The 26,119-nt window shown below is 40.8% G+C and overlaps 1 protein-coding gene across 7 annotated transcripts in view; it reads left to right on the forward strand.

The window, feature by feature from the left end:
* Nucleotides 1-26,119, forward strand: part of TMEM177 (transmembrane protein 177) — a 66,511-nt gene that overhangs the window by 28,432 nt on the left and 11,960 nt on the right. For 3 of the 7 annotated variants that reach the window (XM_069020999.1, XM_069020998.1, XM_069021001.1), the window contains one exon: nt 3,294-4,416. The exons of 2 other annotated variants lie outside the window; for them this stretch is intronic. In XM_069020999.1, the coding sequence (XP_068877100.1) occupies nt 3,308-4,258 (951 nt within the window). In that variant the 5' untranslated portion in view covers nt 3,294-3,307 and the 3' untranslated portion in view covers nt 4,259-4,416. Of the gene's footprint in view, nt 1-300; nt 350-2,060; nt 2,358-3,293; nt 4,417-26,119 lie in introns of those variants that run through there. 2 more of the 7 variants (XM_069021000.1, XM_069021002.1) reach the window with 2 other exon arrangements.

Below are 26,119 nucleotides of genomic sequence, written 5' to 3' on the forward strand. Positions count from 1 at the left end.
GGGAGAGAGAGGGGCAGTCCTCGCCTCAGGCTGCGGGCTGCCCTTTGCGGGAGGGGTGGGTGTCTCTCGCTCTTCGCCTGCACGGGCAGCGGTTCGGATCTCCCCTTCGGGACCTTCCCGGAGCCCGATTACTCGGGGCCGCGGCCCAAATTGTGTCGGGGGGCCGCGGCCCAAATTGTGCCAGTGGGGCCGCGGCCCAAATTGTGTCAGGGGGGCCGCGGCCCAAATTGCGCCAGTGCGGCCGCGCCTGGGCCGCGCTGAGGGGAACGGGCCCCGCCCGCCATGGCGCCTCTGCCCGCCCCGGGGCCGCCCCTTCCGCCCGCAGCCCCGCCTCGGCCCGGGACGCGCGGTAGGTGCTGGGCGGGCGCGGAGCGGGGGGCCCGGGTGGTTCCCTCAGCGGGGCCCCGGGGTTGTCCATTTCTGCCACCGTCCTCTTCTATAGTTTTATTTTTGTGATAGTCCGAGCCCTGGAGGCGGCTCCGGCCCGCGCGCCGTTTCCTGATTGATCGTGCTTTAAGCTAGGCTTTCCCCTCGACTAAGTGCGATTATAAAGCAATAAATTCAGTAACGCACACGTGTTATGGCCAAACTTGCGTGATGTCCCTCATCTGAACTTCAGCTGTTACAGTTCTCAGAGTTCAGTGAGAATTAATGCCCGTGACACCACAGAGATAGGAAGTGCTTCTGCATTTGGGGGAGGCCGCCGTGTAAATGTGATGGCTTCATGGGAGCTAAACGATTAAATTTGTAGGATATGGACCATATAATTTGTCTTGTAGTTTCCGATTGCTTTCCTCATACATAAATTGCACAAAGCTTATGAATAAAAGTAAAAATAACATGCGCAGTTAGGGCTGTCGTGGGATATCTGCAGGAACTGAGCATCTGCACTGACCCTTGGGGAAGATTTGAAAACATAAATGCTAAAATGTATTGTGGGGCAGTTCTCCTTTTATTTAATGAGCATTGACTATTATGAGAAAACAAATACTCCATGGCATTTCCTGCTTACTCTTGCATTAGATGTGCAAGATCACATTTGATCATGCAAGAAAGGAGAATGGAGTTTTCATTTGGTAATGGAATAAAAGAAAGGAGAGTTGTCAGTGTGGTCTGTCCTTCCCCACACGGGTGTGGATGTAAGCTGTAGAGGGACTTTTCTCCTTGCAGCAGCATTTCTAATCTTTAAAAGATGTTAGCCAGCTCCAGTGAGGGGGCATTCTCTAACAGGAGAAACCTGTAAAGCCCCTGCCTCAGCTTCACATAAGGATCAAGTGATAGGCTCCCTACAATCATCCCCTTAGAAGTGCTGCCCCCCTCACTGTAAGTGACGTGACCTTTTCAGTCACATCTAGACTACCAGATTTGCTCAGAGGTCATAAACTTCAAAGTGGTCATCTGAGTTTGGCATTACCATTTTCTGGTTTTTAGCTCTTATTATCAAGGAGATTTTCTCCTGAAACTGGGTTTCATCCAAGCTCTTTAGCATGTTTTTCTTAGATAATATTGTCAACTCACCACCTCTGTCTTCAGCAGAATGTAAGAATGTAAGCATTTATTACACTAAGAAATACATATTAAATTACTGTATGCTTACATACATCATTGTTTTTATGAAGCATTCAGTGTGTGTTCAGTGCAGCATAGACATTAAACAAGATTATTCTTCCCCGGTGAATTTATAGTCTGAAAGATCTTCATAGGAAGGAGTAGTAATAACATATCATTAAAACACCACCTTTAAATTAATCCCTTTTAGTTCTCCTGCCGTTAATACTCATTTGCTGTTGCTCATGGCTGGTGTATGCTGGCCTGTCATGTAGTGTTGTTTGATGATACAGACCCCAGTTGTCCAGTCTACCCCTCTGTGAGAAGTTATTGTTCAGCACATGTGGAAGGAGAGAGCATATGTCCCTGCTTCAGCTGCTGCCATACAAAGCCCAGCAGCATAGCTGAGACGCACCTTTGATGGTACTCCACACTAAGACTTTGGTTGTTGTATGAAAGCACAGTTTCCTTCTGCCACCTCGGCTTCCCGTGAGGACAGCTGGAAACACTCATGTCTTTAACAGCTGCAGTAAGATTCTGTGAAGCTCATGTGTTAAAGCCCTGAGAGAGGAGACGCTGCAAATGGAAAGAGGGGCATCCCATTTTCAGTGATTTCTGTTGGGTTTAGGTGCCTAATTCACTTTAATATCTTCATAGTAGCATCATTCTAGGGAGGAATTCTGTAGCCAATGGAATTTTTTTTAAGAAGAGATTGGAGCTTTCCTGGGAATAGCACATAATATAGCTTGGATCATAAGAACTGATGCTTCCCAGGCGAAGCAGGACTCTTGAACTAAAGGAGTTGGCAGGTTTGAAAGTTTTTAAGTTTATCTGCTTATTTAAAGAGTCACACATAGTTATGGGCCCTGAAACAATTTCTGTTCCAGTTTCTGCTCCAGATTGAACATAGTATTTGTCAGAGAAATTATTTCAGAGACAAATTTTTAAAAGTAGCTACTGAAAGCATTCTGCTTTCTGAAAATAGCTTTTTGCTGACTAAGCTAGAACCACTGCCTGGAACTTGAATCTGAAAGAAAGAAAAAAAAAAAAAACATCCTGGAAAAAACACATACTGGGGTTTTTTTGGTTTTTGGTTGGTTGGTATTTTTGTTGTTTGGGTTTTTTTTTTTAATAGTGAGCTTGATTATCAAGTAGAACAAACTCCTAAAGGAAAGTTCTGCCTCCTGAAATTTTTCAAATCAAAATGTGATCTTGTTTTGAAAGTTGTAGTCAAACTCCAGTTATTGAATTTATATTCAGGTTACTGATTAAAATTTTTGCAGCTGTACTGTAGAGGAGGTTGCCATAGACTGATCTAATTACTGGCTCTTTCTGACCTCATTATCTATAGACTGTATAGTGGAAAGCAAGAGTAGAATTGTGCTAGCAAGGACTAGACAAGTCTGTTGGGTAAATACAGGGTGTGTATTGATTGCTGGGGGAGGAGGAAGTGTGGTGGCTTTAGTATTGTCTTTTTTGCGGTAAATTGATTTACTGGAGGAAAGGGAAAAGTTAATTCTTCATATCAATCATCCTGTGTTGCAAGGCCCAAAAATTATTGCATATCTCTTCCTCTGTAAAGATTTTTTGTGTTCTGTTAATGTAAAAGAAGATTTCTTTGGTTATTGTGCTCTGCTTCTTCTCATGTTTTTTGCTTTGGCTGTTGGTTTTTTTTTTTTTTAGGGCTAGAGAGAGGACAAATCTATCTATGCACACTTTAATTCCTGATTTTGTGTTATGAACAGGTTAGGATTTGACTATGGCAGTGCAGTTCCTGCGGAAGGCATCTGTGTGGTTAAAGAAGCACAAGATCACTGTGTTGGCCGTTTCTTGCGTGGGACTGCTTGGCACTAACCTTTCCTATCATGTGTTTCCTGAGCAGACGTTCAAATTGCTGCATGAATGCTGGTCAGAGGGGCAGCCAGATGAGCTTTCGGAGAAGCTCTGTGGTGTGTTTCAGGATGTCCTTCAAGATACTGGTGTGAAGTCCACTGACTCCTACAGAGCCTTTGCAGCTTCTAGCTTCCACCCTGTGAGTGCTGGAATTCCCTGGCTGCCAGCAGGCTCTTTGGTGGGCATCCCACCTAACTTTGATAGCACAGCTGAGGATAAAAAAGGAATAGTCAACCACATTGTTGTAATAAATGGCAAGGAAGTAGACTGGGAGAGCAGTGAAGGCGTGGCTTTGAAGGAAGCTCTCACATTTTCACTTAAAGCTCAGAAGTTTGCCATTGCCAGAGAAGTTGTGTACTTGCAGAATGGCAGCCCTTTAGCAAGTGCAGTTGTGGCTCCGACTTGCTTGGCTGGGATGTTTGTCTGTGGGAGAGCTCTAAAGCTGCTTCTGGGGTTATCCACGGGCCCCGTGATCCTCCGTGGCCTCTGTAACCTCGTCACTGCCATGGGAGGACTGCTCTGCTACTGCGTCTCTGCCGACGCTGTCACCTACCACCTGGACTGCAGGGCTGACAGGAAGGCAGCCATGCTTTCCGAGGACTACGCCAGAGGTGGCCTTGAATTTTATGATAAAATCTTGTCCCGCAACAGGATTTTTCGTGGTCTGATGGGCAAACAAGGAGTGAAAATGTATGCCCCGAGTGGTAACCTTTTCCCAAGGCACTGGTTCAGAATAAAGTATACCCCATACACTTACCGGAGAACTTTGATTGTTAATATTTTAAGAGAGCTCCAGGCATCAGATGGGAGTGCTTGAATTTTAAACTTGTGAATTATGTATTTTGGAACACCGCTGTGCTGCTTTTTTTTTTCCTTCTGTATCTTCATTAGAATTTTGGGGTTTATTTTTGCATATAGTTTGGGAAGAGTTATTGCACGTTTCCTGAATAAAAAATTCTCTCTTAAAATATTAAAGACTTGCTTCCAAAGTGCTCAGTTCTGTGTGCATCTCAAATCACAAGACTGCTGAGGAGGGAAACTTTTCAGACACTGATTCGAAGTTCTGCTGCACTGCTTTGCCTTCCTGCCCTTTCAGTCTGGCAAATTGAGAGGGGCAAGTCCAATGGAGAGTTTTGGGATCATTATCATTTAAACTGGGGTGTTTGCTGTTTCTCCTGTGGAACAACACAAAGATGTTTAAAAAAAGGGGCAATCTCTATCATGTATATCGTAAATACCAAGATATAATGTTTCTGTTCTGTGTAAGTTCTTGTGCTGTGTAAATTCTTATGCTACAGTCACCATCCTTCAGTAGGGCACATTAGTTATACTGCAATTCCTACCAGTACAGGCAGAGTATTACCACCACCTGCATCATTTGCTTAAATCTAGTTCTGCTGTCTCCAGGACATCGTGACTGCAGCATTGCCATGGATATTTCCCAGGAGCAGTAGTATGTAACAGGACTGTCGTGGGTTGGTTGTCTTCTCACAAGTGGGATAAGTGTGTTGAGGTTTTTCTGCTTGCTTTGGTATAGTTTTTTGTTTCATTTAAAAATACACATAGGTGTATGTCACCTGTTATGTCAATGAAGGCAAGGTATGAGACATAAGTCTAGCATTTAGTGCAGAAATTGGTGAGGTCTTTGATGAAGAGTTGCCGAAGGAAATTACTCTCCTGTATCCAGCTGGCTTAAGAAGATTTTTGTCTGGCAGGCCAAGCTTTGCCCAGGATTACTAATCTTCTGGAGAGGTCTTTAGTGCATGGGCAGTAAACTTTCCACTATAGCCTCACCTTGATTTTTCAATGTGATAGTTCTCAAACTTTGTGGTTCCCTCTTTTCTATGTTTTTACTGCTGTTCCAGTAGCTCTTCCTGGTGACATCAGAGTAATTCTCCTCACCTCTGTCATCATTCTTACTGGCAACTTCTATTATTTTGTGTCTTCTCAGTCAGAGATGTGCTGAGTGTTGTCTTTGCCCTGGCTTTGTCCTTTCTTCATCTGCTACAGTAAGAACTGTCATGCCTGTGTTTGCCCAAAGCATTACTGAGTTCTGTTTTCCTTTTGAATCACACAGTGACATAAAGTTGACATTCTGGCTGCTGAAGCACTGCTGTTGTTTTCCATTGCTGAAGCCATGCATGTGAGATGTTTGAGTTTCTGCTGAAGTAATCTGTGCCATGTGCTTCTGAAACATCACTTACTGCTTGCACTTCTCCTCATCTCATCAAGTCATGAGATGCCTCTCTAGTGCTTTTTTGGCTGTAGGGCATAAAGCTATTGTTTTTGTGTCCTTTGTGAAAGAGTTTGATAAAATTTCCTGGTCTGTGGAATAGAGACTTTACCTCTAGGCAGGGGTCTTTAAAAGCTTCAGGCTGTATTTTATTTGACTTGTCTTCCAGGTAAATCCATTATAAGGCATCACAGAAGTTCATTGGTAGTGTGACATAGTGATTCAAGACTGGAATATATTCCTGGTTTATATAGCCTGTGAGCTCAGTTCATCTTCCTGTTACTCCTTCGGACAAGTCTAAACTCCATGAAATATTCTCAGAGAAAACTTGGCCCACTTGGTTTATGTGGTTGAAGGAGCTGCTGCTACATAAAGAGTGCAGAGAGGAAATTAAAGCCATCTTGGAGATTTACAAGTAGCAGTTTAAAGAAAATTAAATTAAAGTAATCCACTTGTCTTTTACCACTCCTTACTGTTGCTTTTCATCAAGATGCCTGCAGCTAGTGTGGTTATTTGTCATTCTCAGGGTGTAAAGCCCCAGTGGTGCTAATGGGTTTTGCAGTTGTGCACTTCACTTGACTCTTAACAGTGGGATTCTCCAAGAAGCTCCACGTATCTATAAATTGTATCCCATTTACCCTTCTTTGAACTTGCTGTGGCACAGTGGTGTTGGTTAGGAAGGGCTGGGTATTACTAAGACACACTCCCTTTCTTTCCAAAGAGATTCTTGCCAAGGGCTTACACACCTCCATCACTGTATAGTCGAGCATAGTGTCATACTGTCAGTATAGGGGAAATGGGAACTGAAATCACAACTGCTAAGTAAGATTTCCCTGAACTTTGGGAATGTGCAGGTTGTCCTGGAAAAGATTTGTTGTGTGTGTACTGCCAGCTAATTGTTGCTTGCAAGATCACTGATGCTATGTGGCAAGTAAGAATAGCGCAGCTCAAGTACGTGGCCATGACAGTATTGGTGCAGTCGTTTATTATACTGCAAATGTTTTTCTGTAGGTAGAGCTATCACTGAAATTAAACATGAACTCCTCATACTGGTGATAGAAATGGTCTGGTTTTGAGAGTTCATTAGAAGCAAGCACCCCAGAATTAAAGGTGGAAATGTTCCATACTAAGAATGGTCTGATGTGGGAAAGCATGTTCATTTAGTGGCCCAGAAGAGGCCAAACAAATCAGTTTGTAAATAGTGTCAGTGAACAGCCTCCCCCAGCTCTGAAGCTGAAAATCTGAGGAATTTGAAGAACTTGTTTTAGTATTAACTGTCTTGTAATTTGCTGCTCAGACAAGGCAGACTTTGTACAAATTTTTGTGTAGTAAAGCAAGAAAAAATGTTAAGCAAAAAGGAATTGCTGGGAGATGTGGATAAAAGAAGTCTAAGCCTAAAAACCGTAAAAGCAGAAGTGTCAGTGAAGTAATGAGCTCTCATAAAAATGGATACTATCTACAGAAATGAAGCTCTCTGTCTGGTAAAGTAATTAAAGGATGAAGAAGTACGAGTTGCAAAGACCAAAATGAGTTGCTAGTTTAAATTTATATAAAATCTAGTTTAAAGAGAGATTTGCTTTACTGGTTTATTTGTGCTATTATCCTGAATGTTCTAGGTAACTGAAAAGAAAGTGATCCTTGTAACTTCTTTCTCATATAAATCTAATTCTTGCTGCTACATAAAGCTTTAGTGGGTGTTACTGCAGGCAATGAGGGTCACCTAGGTGCTTTGTTCAGAATTCCCACTGAAGTGCAAGAAATGTACTCCAGGGCCTGGCTCACATATTTCTTTATCCTAAAAATTGTGGTTTCTCATTGTGGAGATACCTTCAGCTTGTTTAATGATCAAAACCAAAAAGTTGTCAGAAAAGAGCAAGATTGAGAGCTAGACAGTTTTCTTGAAGACCAACAAGCTGTGGAAGTCATCTGATTACAGCAATTCCTCAATCAGCTGCTATGGGTATCTGGCTTCTCTTGCAGTTTACAGGATGCAGGAGCTTCAGAGGGAAATCTCCACCCAGGTGGCATGTGAGTGAAGGATGTGGAATTGCCCAGAGGGGTTCCGTTGAAGTGTAGTGGTCCTTTAGAAAACAGCCTTTTTTATTACAGCAGAGCACTGCTATCACACCTTTTCACATCAAAGTGGTTTCCAGAATTAGACAGATAAGATGGTGAGAGAGCTGACTGCAGAGCTGTGGAGCTTCTTGCCCTGCAGGGAAAGCTGGTGGTGTTGGGAGAGGTGATGCTGAGAAGAGCCTACTGCTGTCATTTTGCCCTTGGCTGTAGCAGTTGTGAAACAACCACAGTGACAAAGTATGGCTTGTGTGGGTGTGGATTCGAATGTATGAATCCAATCACCATGACTGAAACACAGGTGGCTTTCACCAGAGGAACAAATGCAGAGGATCCGTCAAGGAGTTGGTACTGCTATGTGCAGTATGTGGGCCACATCCTGAAATGGGTATCCAGTCCTGTTCATTAAAAGCTCTCTGTAGCAGGTGTGATTACATTAATATAAAAATTAGTAAGTTGCAGACAATCTGCTATCCATGCATGCAGTCCCTCCTTGATTTCACTCATCTCAGCTGGAAGTGTATATTATGGACAGGCAGAATGCCTTTCAAGCAGAAGAATGCTAGTGTAGGAAGATATACTTAAGATCTTGGAATAAGGAGGACACCTTCAGGAAGAGAGAAATTTGGTTGTTGTCAAAGCCAGACTTAAGAACAGAAAAACAATGTCATTATTCTTCAGGAATTGGTATGATAGACAAATTAAACTGAAGGCACTGAAAAATGGCTTATGGATGTTTTGCTGGGCATCTTTTTCACTGAGAATATATTGGTTTGTTAAGCTGAAGTGAGTATATTCAGGCTGCTCAAACTGCCAAATCCATAAAGTGGAGAAAATTACTAAAATCTGGCCAGAAACCAGTCTGTTTTTCCCGTCTGGAAAAGTACATGCCATACTCTTTAAGCTTCATAGCCAGAAATGAACACTGAAATGTCTCTGCAGTTGGAAGTTTTTACTGTCCTCAGTAAGACCAAGTTTGCCAAAATCTATCCAGGTCTCCAATTTTGGGAGAAGGAACTCAGTTTGTGTCCAAAAATGCACTTTGAAAAACACAGCCAACCCAGGTGTATGATTTTTTTACCCCTACTTTAGTTTTTCTGTAGGAAAAACATACTGCAGGGAGAATTTGTGGTGCTCTGTGCTTGTTTGAAAAAATAATTGTCTCCCAAATCACGCTTACTGGAGAACTTTCTTCTGGTTTGGTTTTTTTTTTTCTTCCCCCATGGTTGAACTGCTGTCATCTGGAAAGTTGGTCGCTTTTCCAGTCCTGACCTGGTTTCTCAGAATCCATTTCTACTTTGGTCTGCAGGAGCATTACCTTATTAATGTAGTCGAGGTGTTAACAGCTTCTTTCAATATAAATGAGTAACAGGTGAAGCTGTGTCCTCCTTTGTGTGTGGCAAAACTACTTCTGTAGAAGTCTTGCAAAACAGCAGATCTCATTAGGGTGACTAAGAGTACTTAGAAAACAAGACCTTGTGAGCCTGATCCCAGGTTCACAGTTCCAGAAGTTCTTGCGGAGTGAACGTGAAGAAAGGAAATGCAGTATCCAAACAACTTTTATCCAGTAACTGTTCAGTGGTTTACTGCAGACCTGCTGACCTCTGGAAGCTTTGTTTCTGTCATATGCTGGAAGTTTTCCAGTGGGAAAGTTGTTGTTTCTTTATTCTCTGTTCATTTCCCCTTGCTCTGTTACTCTAATTGCCTCTTCTGCCTGCTGACTCATCTTACAAGCTGCTTTAGCTCGCTCACGCAAGATTTGTGAACTTTTAAGTCACTTGCTGCTTGCACTTTCATTTGCACCTCCTGCTTTTTCCTACAGTACTTACTAGCCAAAGACCACAGCAGCTTCAGTTCTCCTGTGCTTTACTACATTTAGTCTACATGCTTTTTCAGGGAAAAATGCTTTTGTCTACATGAAAAATAGGCATTGTGGTTAAAACTCTTATTATTTTGCCACAAGAAAAGAATTTAGTTTTACTTTTGAATTTTCCATTTAGCATTACTTTTAAAAGATGTATTTCTTATTCACTGTCTGTGGCACCCAGTTCACTTTTGATCTTAATTTGCCTCTGTCACTTTAAAGATGCTGCTATTCCCTTTAAGCCCTTAGGAACTTTATTTCCTGTTCCTGAAAATTGCAGGATATTTCGTATACTTCTGTCTAGATGAGGTATTGTGAGTTGAGAAATGATAACTAATGTAGTAGTGCTTGTACTGGTGTTGGCTTAGCTCAGGCTTCATTTACCCTGGAAGCAGCCACTGCAGATTTCACTGGAGCAGCCCCTGATTTACAGGAGTTGAAGACTGAATGTGATGGTTTCCTCTCCAAATTGCACTCAGCAACATGTGGCAGTGCAATACCACACTGGCTCTACCAGGTATGCTGATCTGAAAAGTCCATGCTACTACTTATTTCCAGCCAGAGAAAATGGAATTTTGCAGAATTCTGAGCTACCACAAATATAATTGTCTATATCAATGTGAATTGGCTAACACCGAAGCCATAATTTGTGATATAAAAATTGGAAGTGAAATTTTAGAAGTGAAAACTAGTAAATTACACCACTCTAACTGTTAGGAGATTTAACATATGGAAACAAAGATGAAACTATAATCTCCATTACTATTTGAAAGCTATATTGACTCTTGAATTACTACACAATGAAATACTGGATCTATTTCTCAGGGAAGATTGAAAATTAAGATCAAGCCATGTTGTAAATAACAAGCCTGGTTTAAAAAACAACAACAACATTTTTTTCCGCATTCTTTTTATTCTTCATTTTCTGACTATACTGGAGGCATCTATATAAATATTTTAGAAAACAGAGCAGGGGAAGAATTACTCTGTAGAAAGTTTTCCTTGTAAGATCTTTTCTCATTTGGGATGAGTTTCACTGCCTCAGTGACCGTGTTTTAAAAGCGTGTTATATAATTCTCTGTAGATACCCACAGACAGATGTATTTATGGTTTTTTGAAACTTCATGTAATTTAGGCATAAAACTTGAAGTGTGTTTTATAGTTCCTCATTAATAATAGTTGAGAATTATGCTCATCTAAGGCAGCACACATAAATTCTTAATGTTCAGACATTCATTATATGCCTATGATGGTTAGAAGTTGCCATAGGAAAATAAAAGCCAGTGATCCCAAAGATTATTATTTTTATATATTCTTTTAAGTAATTTAGAAAATTGTGTTCATCCCCTAAGAGTTATTTCCCTTCGATTTCCACATTCTTCATCTTAACCTAAAAGTATCATACTGAATACTGAAAAAGTAAAATCAAGAACCAGACAAACTTCTTATTAAAGTTTTCATTAAGCATGGCAGCACCTTATAAAAGGAAATGTTGAATCCATCATTTTATGGAAGACGTAAATTCATGTAGTTTTTTTGCAATCACAGTTTAGAGATCCTAATAGTGTTTACTTGTATCATATTTGAAGACAACTGTGGCACAGTTGCAAGTGGCTGGAAGAAAGCTTGGCATGTGTGTTGGCTTTACACCTATGAAGCAGGTGAAAAGGCAGAAGTTTTTTCTTGCTTTTCTGGCCAGAACGTAATTCATGTTGCAAATTGAAGTCATGCTTTAGCAATTGCAAATTGAACTGTAAAAACATTTCTTTCCATTTTTTTCTTACTTGCCAACAGCAGAACTGGATGTGTAGAGCCATGAAAATTATCTGAGAGCTGAATAAAAAGAAGAATAATTGGGATTTTCTACATATTAGGGATTTCTTTCAGTTAGTATTAAAGGAAAAACTTTCTGCTGAAACCTCACAATAGATGGATCAAAAAAGGTGCATTTTCTTCTAGACTCATGTTGTGACCAGCTCTTTTATTTTTCTGCTTATGCAGTGAGCAGAAGAAAAGAAACTAAATGTGGTGCCATGTTCTAAACAAGCAGTTCAGCTGGCACACACATTTATTATTTCCTTGATCCAGATTAAAAAATTTGCTTGCCCTGGAGAAGTGTTACGTGGAGATACCAAAGGGAAGTTTACCTGTGGCACAGATTTCCCAAATTTTACCATGGCAGTCTCTGAAATTTCTTTTATTCTGAGGCTGAAAGCAGATTCGATGCAGCTTTGAACTCTGCAGAATGTGTGTGTGCATGTTGCAGGATCAGATATGTCCAAATTTTTTAATCCTTTCACTGAACATCGTTACCTTGGACTTTCCAATCTGATGTCTGATGTGAAATAATTGTTCCTTAGCTGGTATTTTATGGGTGTTGGATGCATGTTGGCTTCAGCTGAAACTATGAAAGCCTCTGGAAAAGAACAGACCTGTTGTGCACTAGTTTTGTTTCATGGTGTTGCTCTGGTTTTAAAGATTTTCTACTGAGTTTTGTTTTGAATGATATAGATAGAGCCAATATTGATGGCCAAATCCAGCAGAGATGCTTGCCCAAAACCAGCAGGAGGCATGGCTGATGTTGTGATACAAACTGGAAGTTACGAAAGGTGCATCACCCAAGCATGAGCACCTCTGCTTACTTGGCAGGCAGAATGCAGCAAGGGTCTGGACGTGACCCCGTTGTGCTACTGCCAGCCAGTGAAGATTCCTGCTCGGCCACTTGGTCACTGCTTCTGGATCTGTGGAGGGGATCAGATTGTTCCTATGCTCTGAGCCATCCGAAGCTTCACTGCTAGGATCAAACCCATTAGCACTGGCATCTGGGATGTCCTTTTAACACATGGCTGGAGGAGGTGACATTGTGCCCACTGCGTTGTGTAACGTGCTAGCGTGCATGTCGAGGATATAAACCTGTGCTAAATCGTCTCGTCAGGCTTATGATTTGTAGATTTAAACCCTAATCTCCTGGAGATTATATAAAAGAGGATGTTGCCGACACGAATGGATTAAGGGTATCCTGTGTCATGGTGCAGGAGGAAATTTAGGACTTATGGCTCTGGAAGAGGAAGAGACAGAGGGAGTATTATGGTAGGTTAAACAGGATGAAGACTGGGCTACTTGTATCATGCAGTCCAAGGAACATTTGCATCATATTCATTATAGCTAATGTGGAAAGAGTTTAACTCCTTGGGAAATAAGGAACTGAAACCAAGAAATCCCACAAGGTGGATGACCTAACCACAAAGCACTAATCAGGTTTTCCTTGGACAGATTATTTTCAGCAGTGTGGACCAGTGTCCCCTCTTCCTCCTTCTCAAGTCTTTTTTCACCTTTGGTTTTTTTTTAATGTTGGCTTCCTAGAAAAGAAAAAAATACAACAACAACAACAACAACAACAAAACACCAGAAAAACCCACCACCAACAAAAAACCCCAACACTTTCATTCCTACTAAATAGGTTATGGAGAGCAAAAAGACTGCTAAATTTTTTCATTATGATCCAAAAAACCCCTTTCTATAGACTTTGGCACACAAGTATTATCACCTCATGTGTCTTTTACAATTTTCCATCTTTACAGTATTTGATAGCACTTCGTAATTTCTTTTAAGTTAGTTTCTATCCAGGCTATCGAAGAATATGCAACATGAATTTCTTATTGCATGAACAGGTTCCATGAAAAGCAGTGTGTAAAATACAGATCATGTTGTAGCTGTTTTATTTTCTTGGCATTTAATGTGTGCATCCATCATGCCCTCATAAACTCATCACTGTGTTTTGTAACTCATCTATTAAAAGTTTTCCACCCTGCAGTTGGTGGATGGGTTCACAGGCTGTCAGCTATGAAACAGTGATTCCCCTAGCTTAAAAATACTCTGTTTGCTCAATGTCCTAATAAATAATTTAAGGAAAATCACAAATTCAGAAGTTTTCCCCTGCCCTGTTTCTGATGATAATAAATAATATTGTGGACCAAAGAGCAGTGATCTGCCAGGCAGAGAACATCCAGGGTAAGCTTCTGTGTGTCAGATGCGAACTTTGTGTCCCTCTTGGCAGGCAGTCACTCACACGAGCACTGGCAGCAAATCAGTGAGCATATGTGCTTGAGTAACTCCTGCCCAGTGGGGATTACACTTGACATTCTCTCTGAAAGAGAACTTTTTTTTCAGGAATTCAGCAAAGCACAAAGACTTTGAGGACATGACTGCTTTTCCTGGAATTAACAGGCTGAATTGAGTTGCAGGCTGAGATTCTTTGGTTCACCTAACATTACATCTGCCATGTATAATACTGGATTTTTAAGTGCCAAGGCCATGCTCATAGGAAAACTAATGTCTAGCTCGAGGGCTTGATTTCTGAGAGTCAAACCAAGGGGAAGGGAGACTGGCCCAAAGTTGCTGTCATCTCTTAATAAGACCAAAATGAAGTCTCCACACTGAGGCAACTGTGAATTATTTAGTTACCACAGATGGACAGGATGCCATTTGAGTCAATAGAGTTTGGCCAGAAACTGCTGTCAGAGATCTGGTTTTGCTTAAAGCCTGGTGTAAGGCATATGCAGCAGGTGTCTTGTCTTGCCAACTGAGCCATTTTCGTTTTCCCAGTGAGCTTTGGCACTTTAGCAGCCTGTTGTTCCCTCAGAAAGAACTGAATGAACCTCCTCTAAGAGGCATGATTTTTATTTGTGCCAAGATTGCCACTCCAAAAACAGGGTAGTTCCAAGGTGTCTATCATGTTCTGTCCCTAAAAATTTCTGTTTGGTCAATAATGGAAAAAAAATTATCAGCACAGCATTGCTATTACTCTGTGGTATCTGTTGGCCAAGCAAATGGTACCACATAGGCTTGATGTGTGTATTATTTTCAGGCAGCTCTCAGTTTGTGCTTACTCTGCATAGTTTTGAAAAAAAGAGGGTTTTAACCACTTGCTATAGAAATTACCTCTAACACAGGAGATCTCAGTGGTTTATGTTTTAGGTGAGAAGTACATAAGAAAGAGAAGAAAATATTTGAGCAACCTGACACCTTGATCAATATGGTCATGCTTAGGTTGACCCAATGCCTTCATCCAGACTGTGGTGGGTGTGTCTGCAGCCTCTGAGAGCAGAGCCTGCTGGCTTCTCTGATTGGATACTAATGCAATCCCGAAGGATTTTGGAAACCTATATTGTGGGTGGATACCCCCTTTTAGTTCTGCAGTGTGTTTTAATATACATCTTTATGGGGATTTTCATCAACAGACCCATTCTCTAGTTTTGTCCAATTCTACTGAGGGTTTTTTTTTCTGGTCTTTTTCCTGCCTACAAGACGCTGATTTTCTCTACTCTCTCATTACTCATTCATTAATAAATTTACCAAAACAGATTGATTTTATTATGGTACATACAAGTATTTTGCAATCAAGTTTATGTGACGTAGAAAAATTGCCAAATATTTCTATTTTTTGTTTTCTGTCTCTGAGCCAGCTTCTCATTGATTGGCATCCCTTGATCACTTACTCTTCAAAAACAGCTTTTTGCTAGGAGAATATAAATTTCCATTAAAATTATTTTATTCATTTTCTGATCACTGTTTTGTTTACTAATTCAAGGAATCACAGAAAAACATCACTTTTTGTAGAAAAGCCTTATTGTGTAACCCCAGCCATGAGCACTACGTTTTTGAGATCTTTAGGTGATAAAAATTAGCAACATTGCACTATTAGTGGTAGAATAATACTGATGTGTGAGAATCTCTATTTTTATTGGCAGTCACCATAAATGGGTAGTTAGTTAGAAGTGAGGCTGGGGCATCAGAAGGGACAGGTGGTTCTGATGCATGGTAAAATTGAATATATGGGAGTTTTTTTCAGACAGTTTTCTTCTATGGACATAGATTTAACATTTTCTGCTTCTTATTGTTTCTCTGAGAACAGCAGTTTCATATTGGGAAAATAATTTTTTTTGTTCAAATTTCCCAGAATCAATTAATTATTTGATATTTGAGATCTCTGATATTTCATAACCAAAAGTGACAGGGTAGGAGTGAAGGGAAGTCAGAATATGTGGTGCCACAGCTTATATAAACTTAGGTATTATATAAAGGAAGATATAGTTGAAAAGAATGCAATATCAATTCATTTGTTTTACACATTTATTGTGTATCTGTAGTACATAAATCACCTGTAAGATTTATTTTCCAGTAAAATACTGAAATTACAACATTTCCACGTGTGTGTGTATATGTTAGAAGCAAGTCACAATTTTAATTCTGGACTAGAAATTCAGTCCATGTAAATTGCAACAGCTCCTCTGAAGTCAGCAGAGTTACAGGAATTTATCCCACCATAAGTTCTGGACAGTCTGTTTTAAATAGAGCCCCAAATAGTCAGCCTGACTGTCCTGAAAGCTAAGCTTATCTAGACAGAAAGGTCTACTAGTTGACAAGGATCAAATAATGCATATTTTATATAAACATCTCCTCCTATTCCTTGGATTTGGTCGTAAGATGCCTGTCTAGTTTCTGTTCAATACAGGAGCCCTTCCAGGGGTGTCCTTTTGTCTTCTCAAAGCAGCACAGCACTGGCTGTCCCACCAAGATAGCCGGGGAGCAGTTGCCACATCCTGGCCATGGCTTCTCCCTCTGGATTTTCAGGGTGCTGTATATGCCAGCCCAGCATGGGCTGGGGAGAGTGGCAGTCACCATTCCAGTCCCCCTAACCTCAAAGCAGAATGGGTTTTGTGCACTATCAGCCTAAAGATCCACCAGATTTGGTCTGGTGTGTTTGGTGAGTGGCATTAACAAAAATTAACGTTATAGGGAAAAGCATTTTGTCCAGTGAAGTATTCATCACCAAACTGGTTGCTGCCATCCAGATTTCCAAGTATCTCGTGTAACTTCACTCCTATGTGAGGATGAGGATATCTTCTATTTGAGGATGTTTTCCCTGAAGTCTGTCCTGCTTATTTAATCTTTCTTGTATAACAGAAGACCTCTAACATGATACAGTTTTGTAAGACAGACAGAATCCACTTTCTTTATGCAAGTATGTTATTCGGAGTCAACAAGAAGTAGAATGGTTGCACTGGGAAAGGGTTGCTAGCTTGAGAACTCAGAGACAGAAGGGCTTTGCTGCAGAACAGTAAGAGAGCTTGAGACTGTCTAAAACTATAATCTTCTAATGTGCTAAATCTCAGCTCCCTAAACTCACCGTCTTTTTATATTATGGTAAGCTTGTCATAACTTGCAGATGTAGGCTGGTAAATAGTGTATCTTATCTTCAGTAAATAGGGAAAAAAATAAACTTTCCCTGTAGAAATTTTTCTACTTAAACTTACTGGGAAAATGCAAGATGGCATGAACTGTCAAGTACCAAGACACAGCAAATTTAGTACAGCTTTTTCCTGGGGATGAACATTCAAGGACACTGAAGCCTTTCTGTTTCAATTCTGAAAAAGATGCAGACAAAGTAATTACTAGGTTTGTACTCATTTCTTTTCTTTGCACATCAGGTATCAAAGCTCTTGCCAGTTTTTATTTTTGCAAGCCCAATTACCAGGTTTGCTTGCCAAGGCTGTAAAGAAACATCATTTGTTGACAAGATGGACTGACTAGGTGACATAATGTTCATGGTTGTTCCTTGCTAGAGCTTCTTTGCTTCTGCTAAAGATTGCAGCACTGTAGTTTTGAGGTTTTGTTGTTGCTATTGTTTCTTGACTACTGATGTTAAAGCTGCTTGCCCATAACAAAATAAAGTACATTGTATTTGAAAGATATGAGCATTTATCAAAGCTCTATTCGCAGGGTTTGGGTGTCTGTGGGCCACATTTTCAAAGGTGCCTAAAAACATAATAAACATCTAGAGAAACGTAAGAGACTAAGAGAGGCTAAGTGATAGTTTGCTCTTTGAACCCAATCTCCTGGTTATGAATCTTTCTCTACTGAGCAAAAGGATTTGGAAGAACCTATTTCCACCTATTTTACCACGTGAGAAAAATCTATTAATCTCTCTCCCCTCTGCAGGAGTGCTATAAATGCACCAAACCATGAAGTTAAGTGTTTTTATACCTTGTAATGATAAATTGTCCATGTTACTGTTCTTCTTTTAAAAGCAGGAACTGTATAAGGCACTTCTTCAGGAAATTGGCTCTCTCCTCATTAAGCTAATCATTTGCCCCAGAACATGAAGTATTCCACATGTTCACAATTGCTAAAACATGCTCTCACCATTAAGTCGTTAATGAAGGTACCTAAGTAAGAGATACCATTACAGTCATTACCTAGTGACAAGATATAAAATTATTCTGACACCTCATCTCTTAGGCTGAATTCTGTTCTCATTTGGTGTTTCATTATCAAGATAGGAATTAAAATAATAAAGTCAGGGTTTAGTGAATTTGTTTCTGATCTTGAAGCCATATGGTCCTGTTTCATGATGATAACTACTGCAGCCTTCATCTGTAAGGCAACAGCAGAAAAGTGGCAGTAAACAAAAATGTGAAAAAAATTCCTGTGGCTTTTACTCTAAGAGACATGACGTAGGTGAGTGCAAAATTGTGTAAACTAGAACTGGATAATCACCATTTACCATGTCTGTCACTGGACCACAGTATCCTTTCCTAATCCACTCTCTCTCTCCAACAGCATCATCTGGGATTTAGATCTGGCCAGGACCTGTGCTGCTATTACCTTTTCCTTTTCAACACACCAGTGTTTTCTTTTAAAAGTAGCTAAGAATTAGATTTTTCTATGTTCAAAAATTACACAGTCATAAATATCTGACTCTGATCTCTCTGATCAGAGACCACAACGGACTTTTAATTATCTGGCAAAGTATACAGAGACCCTGTTCTGTGAATTGCTTTCTGTTTTCTTATTTATTTTGAGGACAACACAGTAACGTGCATTATTTTTTAAGCAATGTGTGCATGTGTTCGATGTGTTTATTTTCTTTTGCTTCAGCTGCAGTGATCAGCAAACACAAGTGCAAAGCTGAGTACAGGTAAACTGTAATGCTAGTAAATGGTTTACCAAAGCCTCATTACTGGGAGGAAGCAGTAATGACAATTTGCAGCTAGAAGCATTTTTTGAGCAGCATTTTATTTTAGCAGAATGGAGCTTGATCTGCTGCAGGAGAGTAAACATCTGTGCACACACTGTAGGGTGCACCTGCACCAGCATTTCAGTTTGGCTCAGGAGCATGATTTTGAAATGTCTCTCCTAACTCTGCCAGGTGTGACTCCCCATCACCTTGGCTGGTTATCCAGTGCCACCCCAGAGCCTCTATGTTCCTGCATACCCCATGCCAGGCCAACAGCATGACCTGGAAAAGCCAAGCTCTGGAGAGCTGCAGCATAGCCACCACGTTATTTCACACCGTGCATTTGGAAAAAGCCAGCTCCTTGTTGTTGGCATTACCATAGTAGCAGTAATAACAGTAATAATGATAGTAATGATGATGTCTCACAACAAGAAGGACCATCATGTAATGTGAGCATGACCTTTCTAAGAGGGAGGGAGCCCTGATCATTATGGACACAAGCCAGCCTGTGCCTGCAGGAGCTGGGAGTCACTTGCCAAATTTTACCTCACAGTATGCACATCTTGTCTAATAATTTATAGGAAGAAGTACTTTCCCTGAAACTTAGGAAGTACAGGCTGTCCATAAGGTTTTGCACCACAAAATACCAGGGCTGTCCTGTTTTGGCCACTGGTGACAAAGGTGAATTTTGTTCATGGTGATGGTGTGGTGATATTTGAAAATTAAAGGAAAGGAGACAAAAGTAGCACCTACATGCCTTGGGGTTAAGTCTTGGAGAACATTTGCATGGCTGGAGAATTATTTATAGAGTTTATTATTTAGAGTCCTGCAAGAGCAGTATTTGCTCAGAAATTGGGGACGAATTACAAGCAAATTTAAATTGTTCAATCTTAAACAAATAGACAAGAAAATACAAGATTGAGTGTATTCAGGCATTAAAGGAAGAAAAGGGCAGAGAGATCAAAACCAACATAAAGAATGACAGTCAATGGAATAAGGACATACCAACCAATATATATGCAATGACTTCATATTTTGAAATTTTGAGTCACTTTTCCTTGGTTTCCTGTATTTCTTTTATCTCTGTGTTGGTGCCAGAAATATTGTGATAGCATAGAAATCCACTTGTGTGCTTGCACGTTTGAAGCTGAGATTACAAGTACTTGGGGGCTAACACCAAGCCTGTTTATTAGCCTAGAGAGAACCAAGCTCCATGAATACCATTTATTCATTTGTAATAAATAAATAACACAAAGGAAATTGATTTGGAAATAACTATTCAAAGGAGGAAAGTGCTAATATTTCAGTGCAACATTTGCATGAAGAATTATTTGCAAAGTGTTATTCAAACATATATCAAGGTACTGAATAAGGAAAACATTTATCCATAATAAGTATTTGATAAAAATATTGCCCAGCTTTGCAATGAATAATTCAGTCTGCATTAGTAAGATGTGCATGACTCTGCATATTATTCATATCTTTATAAATGCTATGGTAAATTGCTACAGGTTAATAGGTACTTATATCTTTTTCTGTGTAGAATGCTATTAGGTCCAATTTCTCAAAGGAGTTGAGCCACCCAGAAGTTTAAATATGATAATGAGTTGCAGATACTTAATCTGTGTGTAAATCAGGCCATGGCAATGTTAGTCACAGGGAGGTTGTTTGGAACTGGCATGGAGGGATAATGCAGCAGCCCAAACTAGGGACATGTTCTGTAGGGCTCTGTGTATATTCATTTCACCCTAACCATCCTTTTATTATCAATACAAAAGGCATGCTTAAAATGGATACAGTTAAGTGTTTAAAAGCTGATTAGAATCTAAACAGATTGCTGATGGGAAACACCAAAAGATGGATAAGACTGATTACTGGACACTGTGATGAAAGATGACAAACCCTTGTGAAAAACAAGACACATAATCTAGAAAACTCACACAGAAAGATCTCCCCACCATATTTCTACTTCTGTTTCATTGTAATTGACATTTAGGCAGGCAGTGGGAGTCAAGCAATGTAAATAGCTGTGAATGTGGCATCCTGTTGTTAAGCCCTGGACAGGCAGTGAACAAACCATGTTCCAAGCCACAGAGATGTTTATGAGGTATGTGTAAGAGAAGAGAGAAAAACAGATTGTGAAAGAGTAGTAACATTTCCTTTCGATTTAGCTTTTCTAAAAGCTCGTCATTCTAAAGCAAACTGCAGTTGCTTGATTCCAAAAACTGTGTGGTTTCTGAGAGGATTTAAGCTGGTTTGATTATTCACCCTCTGACTTCAAAGAGCTCTGTAGACTGTATCAACCCATATGCCTGGTTAAAAGTTTGCATCTGTTGTAAAGCAGTTTTGATAACACAGCGGTCCTATTGCCATAACGAAGATGTATTAATAACAGAACATTAAGAAAGTGTTGTATCTATTTATATCTCTTGGCTTATCTTTATGCACATCCTAACAGACCATTACTTCTGTACATTGAACTATCCAGTGACCCTAGAGTGGGGATATACACATGACAAGACTGTGCTAATGAAACATGAGTTATTTTACCAGGAAGCCATGCCTTGAAGTTCACTGAAGAAAAGCAGGGCAATACAGTGCAGGCTACCAAGAGCACAGGAACACGATGACAGCAGAGCCTTGAAGGCACAGGACATTACCAGAAGCCTTAAGTACACATCAGAAGTAGTAAATTACTCTTCTCAAGAGAAATGAAATCTTGAGAGCTTAGTGAAACCAGTTTTAGGGCCTAACTGGGACACTGGGACATGTGTTGAGTTGTGTAACAGCCTATTGCAGCTGCCTGGCAGCACAGGTAGAGGCTCCTGTAGATGGGACGAAAGATTGCAACAAAACCAAGTAGTCACACAGGAATCTCATTTCAGAATTGGGTATGCAAATTGATCACTCTGATATCCTTTATGGATGCATATGTAAAAGTATTTCATCATTTTATTTGCTCTAGTGATGTATTGCTTGTGTTTGGTCTGAGGCTTTGGTTTAATTTGGTTGCAGAAAGCTATACATTGTGGTTTTCTTGGAAAACAAGCATCGACACTAAATGCTGTGTTGCTTAAAACACCTTTATTTTATACAAAGCTTGCAGACCTTCACATCCCTGATGATGTCATTCCATATGTCCAATTCTAGCATAATTGGCATTGTAAATCACTGGAAAAGACTGCAAGAAGCAGATATATTTAGACATAAAATATGTGTTTACAGCCTATATGGTCTTTGTAGAAACAAGATTCTTGTGGCTGATTTTCAAGCTAAAGAAAACAGATGTGCCTCTTCTGCCTGCTTTTATTTTGTGCTGACATAGGCTGATAGAGCAAATAAATAAATAATGTTTACACAAAGCTGTACTAGAATCATGTTGGTTTTATAACATGGTCACACCTGAGCAGCTTGATGATGTTGAGTATGTAAATTAAAGATGTTCTTGCTGCATAAAAAGATGCTGCATGCTGTAAGCGACAAAGCTGAAACACTGACTTACAAACTAGCCATGCCATCCGGTGAGCTTGTTAAGCAGCATCCCCTCAGGAGACAGCAGTAAATGTGAATGATCAGCCATGAATCCACTTAGTGGATATCCTGTAAGGATTCATTTAGAGCCCACATTTTTTATCTGTAGACCGTTCTGAAAAACAGTATCTGTGAAATGATTCCTTAGTGCAGACGTTTGGTGCAGGGCTGGTGTTATAACTCCAGGACCGCCTTTTTCTGAAAGTAATAAAGGATTTGACTAGAAAATAATGTGAGCAGGGTTCTGATCCACCAGAAGTTGACAGTACATGTCAGCTGTGGGTAACAGGCAACCAGGCTCCCTTGGGATCACACAGGACTCTGCGTTAAGGCAAATCTGCTTCCCCCCTCCCTTGAGACAGAAGTTTCAACCTTGCAGAAACAGCATAACTTCACGCTTCAGCTCTTATTGACACCTCATTGCTAGAGGCATTACTCTTTCATTTTGAGACTTTCTCATCACTTTTGCAGATTTGACCTGCTTTTTCTTTTCCTTTTCTTTTTGAGAGCTAGTGTTAACATGCTGTTCTAAATGAGAGAGTTACCCTTAAACACTCTCTGAGAGATGCCTTCTCAGGTGTTTGGGTTTTTTTTCCCTGTGTTATACCTGGTGTTATCTACACAAGTGGTCTGTGTTTTTAGGAAGTCATTGATCTCTGCTGTATCAAATCTTAGCATGTTCATTAAGGACCTGTTTCAAATTGGCAAAATCCTCTCTGCTTTTTATTTTCCTTTATATCCTTGGTATCTGGCCTCTGGCTAGTGTATTCTGGCTCCTCACGCTGCCTCCCTTCCCCCAGCATCCTTCATTCCAGAAAGCTTTGCTTGGTAAGTACCTGGCTTCCTCTGAAGACCCCTCTAGGAGATAATGAGGTGCTATTGGCAACCTCAGGAATAAATATCTGCAGCCTCCATGCTGAGACAGGACAGAGTGCCTTCAGACCAAGCTCCAGGGTAGCTCACACTGCAGATCTGAGCAGGCTCTGACATGAGGTTTTGTAGGCCAAGTCACGGTCCTGCCTGATGTTTTAGTCACCTCAGATCTAACAGGCTGTGTGATGTAAAAGCAGAAATGCATCTATTTTGCTGAGTGTCTGAGCAGTTGTATCTTAAATATATATTTTCCATTTATATTTTCTCTTGAGAGGCTGTTCATGCAATAATAATGTCAATTGGTTTGTATTGAAAAGACCTAACTTAATGCCATTTTTCAGCTTCAGAAAATATGTTTAAATTTTATTCTAACAGGAGGTAATTCTTTATTTCACTCAAGCAAACCCAAGATGTTCACACTGCTAAAACAAACAACAACAACAAAACCCCCCAGCCTGGCAGTTTCAGCAAATTTTTAGCAGTATTAAACGATGCATTAGCCAAGACTTCATTACCCTCACCAGATACAGCATGGTGTGTTATAAGAATTAGCAAAACTGACCTTCAGTTGTGAAATTAAGTTAATAGATTTGAGGCACATTTGGCCAAACTTCTACACTTAGTTTGGCAGGGCAGCCCCCTGGGCTGCTCTGAGACATGCACCCCATTGACAGTACTGCTGGCGTGTTGGAGCTGATAGCCCAGAGCTGGGCTGCTGTATTCTCCTCCTAAGGTGGGTTGTGAAGGTAAAAATCACAAGTGATGAGCCTTCAGGTGGGCTCAGAGCATCTCCCTATGTGGACCTTATTCCAGGTTTTGGGGCCAGATGAGGCTACAGGACCAGTCAATCTGATCATCCATCAGAGAACTACACCCACTGCAGCTGGTAAATTTGCCTCATACAAATTAGATAACTGCATCTGGGCTGCTTTTAATTGAGCACTGTATTTCCTTTTATTTGTGGCTCAGCTTTGGAAAAATCACTAATACACAGTGACAAAAATCTCCACAAAAACCACTGTGAGCCTTGGGTAAAACCCCAAGGAGTGCAATTACTGATGTGCACAACAAGCCATTTCACTTGTGGTGGAAGTGTGATCCTAGCATTGATTTTTCCATTACAGCATCAAACTCCATGTATGATGCATTAACAGCGCTTCAGTGGGTGGATATAAAAATCTGTCACTTGTTACAGCTGCCTCTGTGCCTGCCCTCTAACAGCCTTAAAACCTGTGCTGTGCCCCACCAGAGGGTATTTCAGTGGTGTGAGAAACGATCACTTTGACACATGAGAAACTAGATAGTGAGAGGGGACATGGCAGCACATCCTCTCTGCAAGATTGCACCTGCTACTGCACCCTGGCTGGTGTAGGCAAGGGAGTCGGGGGTCGCAAAGTGGGCAGGGATTAAATGAGTAATTTATCCCTTGAGATGGGAAGCTGCCAGTGCAGGGGTGCCAGTGTACCCTGGCACTGCATGTGGGGCATGACCTGCTGTGCTTGGGGTTGGGTGAAGCCCTTTGTCTCATCCTCGTATGAAAGCACTGACCCAAGGCAGACATGAAGAAAGAGCCTTCCCACAGTTCCTATTTCTATGTAAGGACATTTTCTGAATCCCCAAGATACAACTGCTGTGTTACCCACTTTGTCCACCTGCCCACAAATTTGCTTTTGAAACACACTTGGTAAATGGTTGCTCTGTGTGGCTTAGCCATCCTGCACAAAGTCTTAATGTCTTCTGTGCTGCACCTTCAGAGGTGCTTTGCTTTGCCTAAAATGTGTGTGAGGTGTCTCACTAGGATCCTCAGAGCCACAAAAAAGGACAGCAAAAGGATTCAGAAACAGCACATCAGACCCTCCACCTTCCAACGGAGGAAGTTTTTGGAAGGAACAAAGTGTAACGAGTCAGGGACGTGCTGTCAGATGCTGTGGTAAGAAGAGGTGGGGGAGTGCATCAGGATCAATACAGCATTTGGATAAATCCAGAAATAATGGTCTTGTACCAGCCTAACATATGAGCAGTCTGGAAAAACTTGCTCAAGTTCAAGAGGTTACAGACAAGAAGATAGTTAGCAAAAAATAGAGTGGAACTGGGAGAGAAGCAGGGAGGATTGGGTGAGTGAGAGGGGATAACGAGGAGGGATAAGTTGTTCGTTGTGGTTTAACCCCAGCCGGCAACTCAGCCCCACACAGCTGCTCGCTCACTGCCCCGATGGGATGGGGGAAGACAATTGGAAGGGTAACAGTGAGAAAACTCTTGGGTAGAGCTAAATACAGCTTAATAACTGAAATAATAAGAATTTGTAATGGAAAGGAAATTATGAAAGCGAGAAAACTAGAACCCCAGAAGACAGGTGATGCAAAAAACCCGTTGGGCACCACCAACAGACCAATGCTCAGCCTGTTCCTGAGCAGTGGCCCCTCACCAACCTTCCCGCAGCTCTGTGTCCTGATCATGATGCCAATGGGATGGGATATCCCTGGGGTCACTTGGGGTCAGTTGTCCAGGCTGTGTCCCCTCCCAGTTCCTTGTGTAGCCCAAGCCTGCTCACTGGTGGGTGGTGCAGAAAAGGCCTTGAGTCTGCGTATGCACTGCTCAGCAGTAATGAAAACACCATGAATTATGAATGGTGCTTGCAGCACAAATCCAAACCACCAGCCCCAAAGTAGCTACTGTGAAGAAATTGAGCTCTACTCCAGCCCAAACCAGCACAGTGCAAAAGCAGTGCAGTATTTCTCTAATGTGCTAAATAGAAAAGTGGTGACCTGTTGAGATTTTATACCATAGGGTCAGTTTATGTGAGCATGCATTTTCCTATGCTTGATACCTGAAAGTGGTATCACTCATCCAGACTTTCCTGGGATTAGTTTTACCATAAAATGACAGTCCGGCACTCAACAATTTGATCTGAAGATAAGTTAAATTTATTCAGTATCAGCAGTGCATCATTCTGCATGGCTTGGGGCAGTGTGATTCATCACATGTAAGAATCTCCTTCAAGAATATTAACTAATCTTATAGGAATATAAATGTGTTAAAGAAATTTGGTCCAAAAAATTACTTCCTTGCTTTCGGTAATTCTTAT

The sequence above is a fragment of the Aphelocoma coerulescens genome, chromosome 7, assembly GCF_041296385.1.
Source record: "Aphelocoma coerulescens isolate FSJ_1873_10779 chromosome 7, UR_Acoe_1.0, whole genome shotgun sequence".
NCBI classification, from domain to species: domain Eukaryota; kingdom Metazoa; phylum Chordata; class Aves; order Passeriformes; family Corvidae; genus Aphelocoma; species Aphelocoma coerulescens.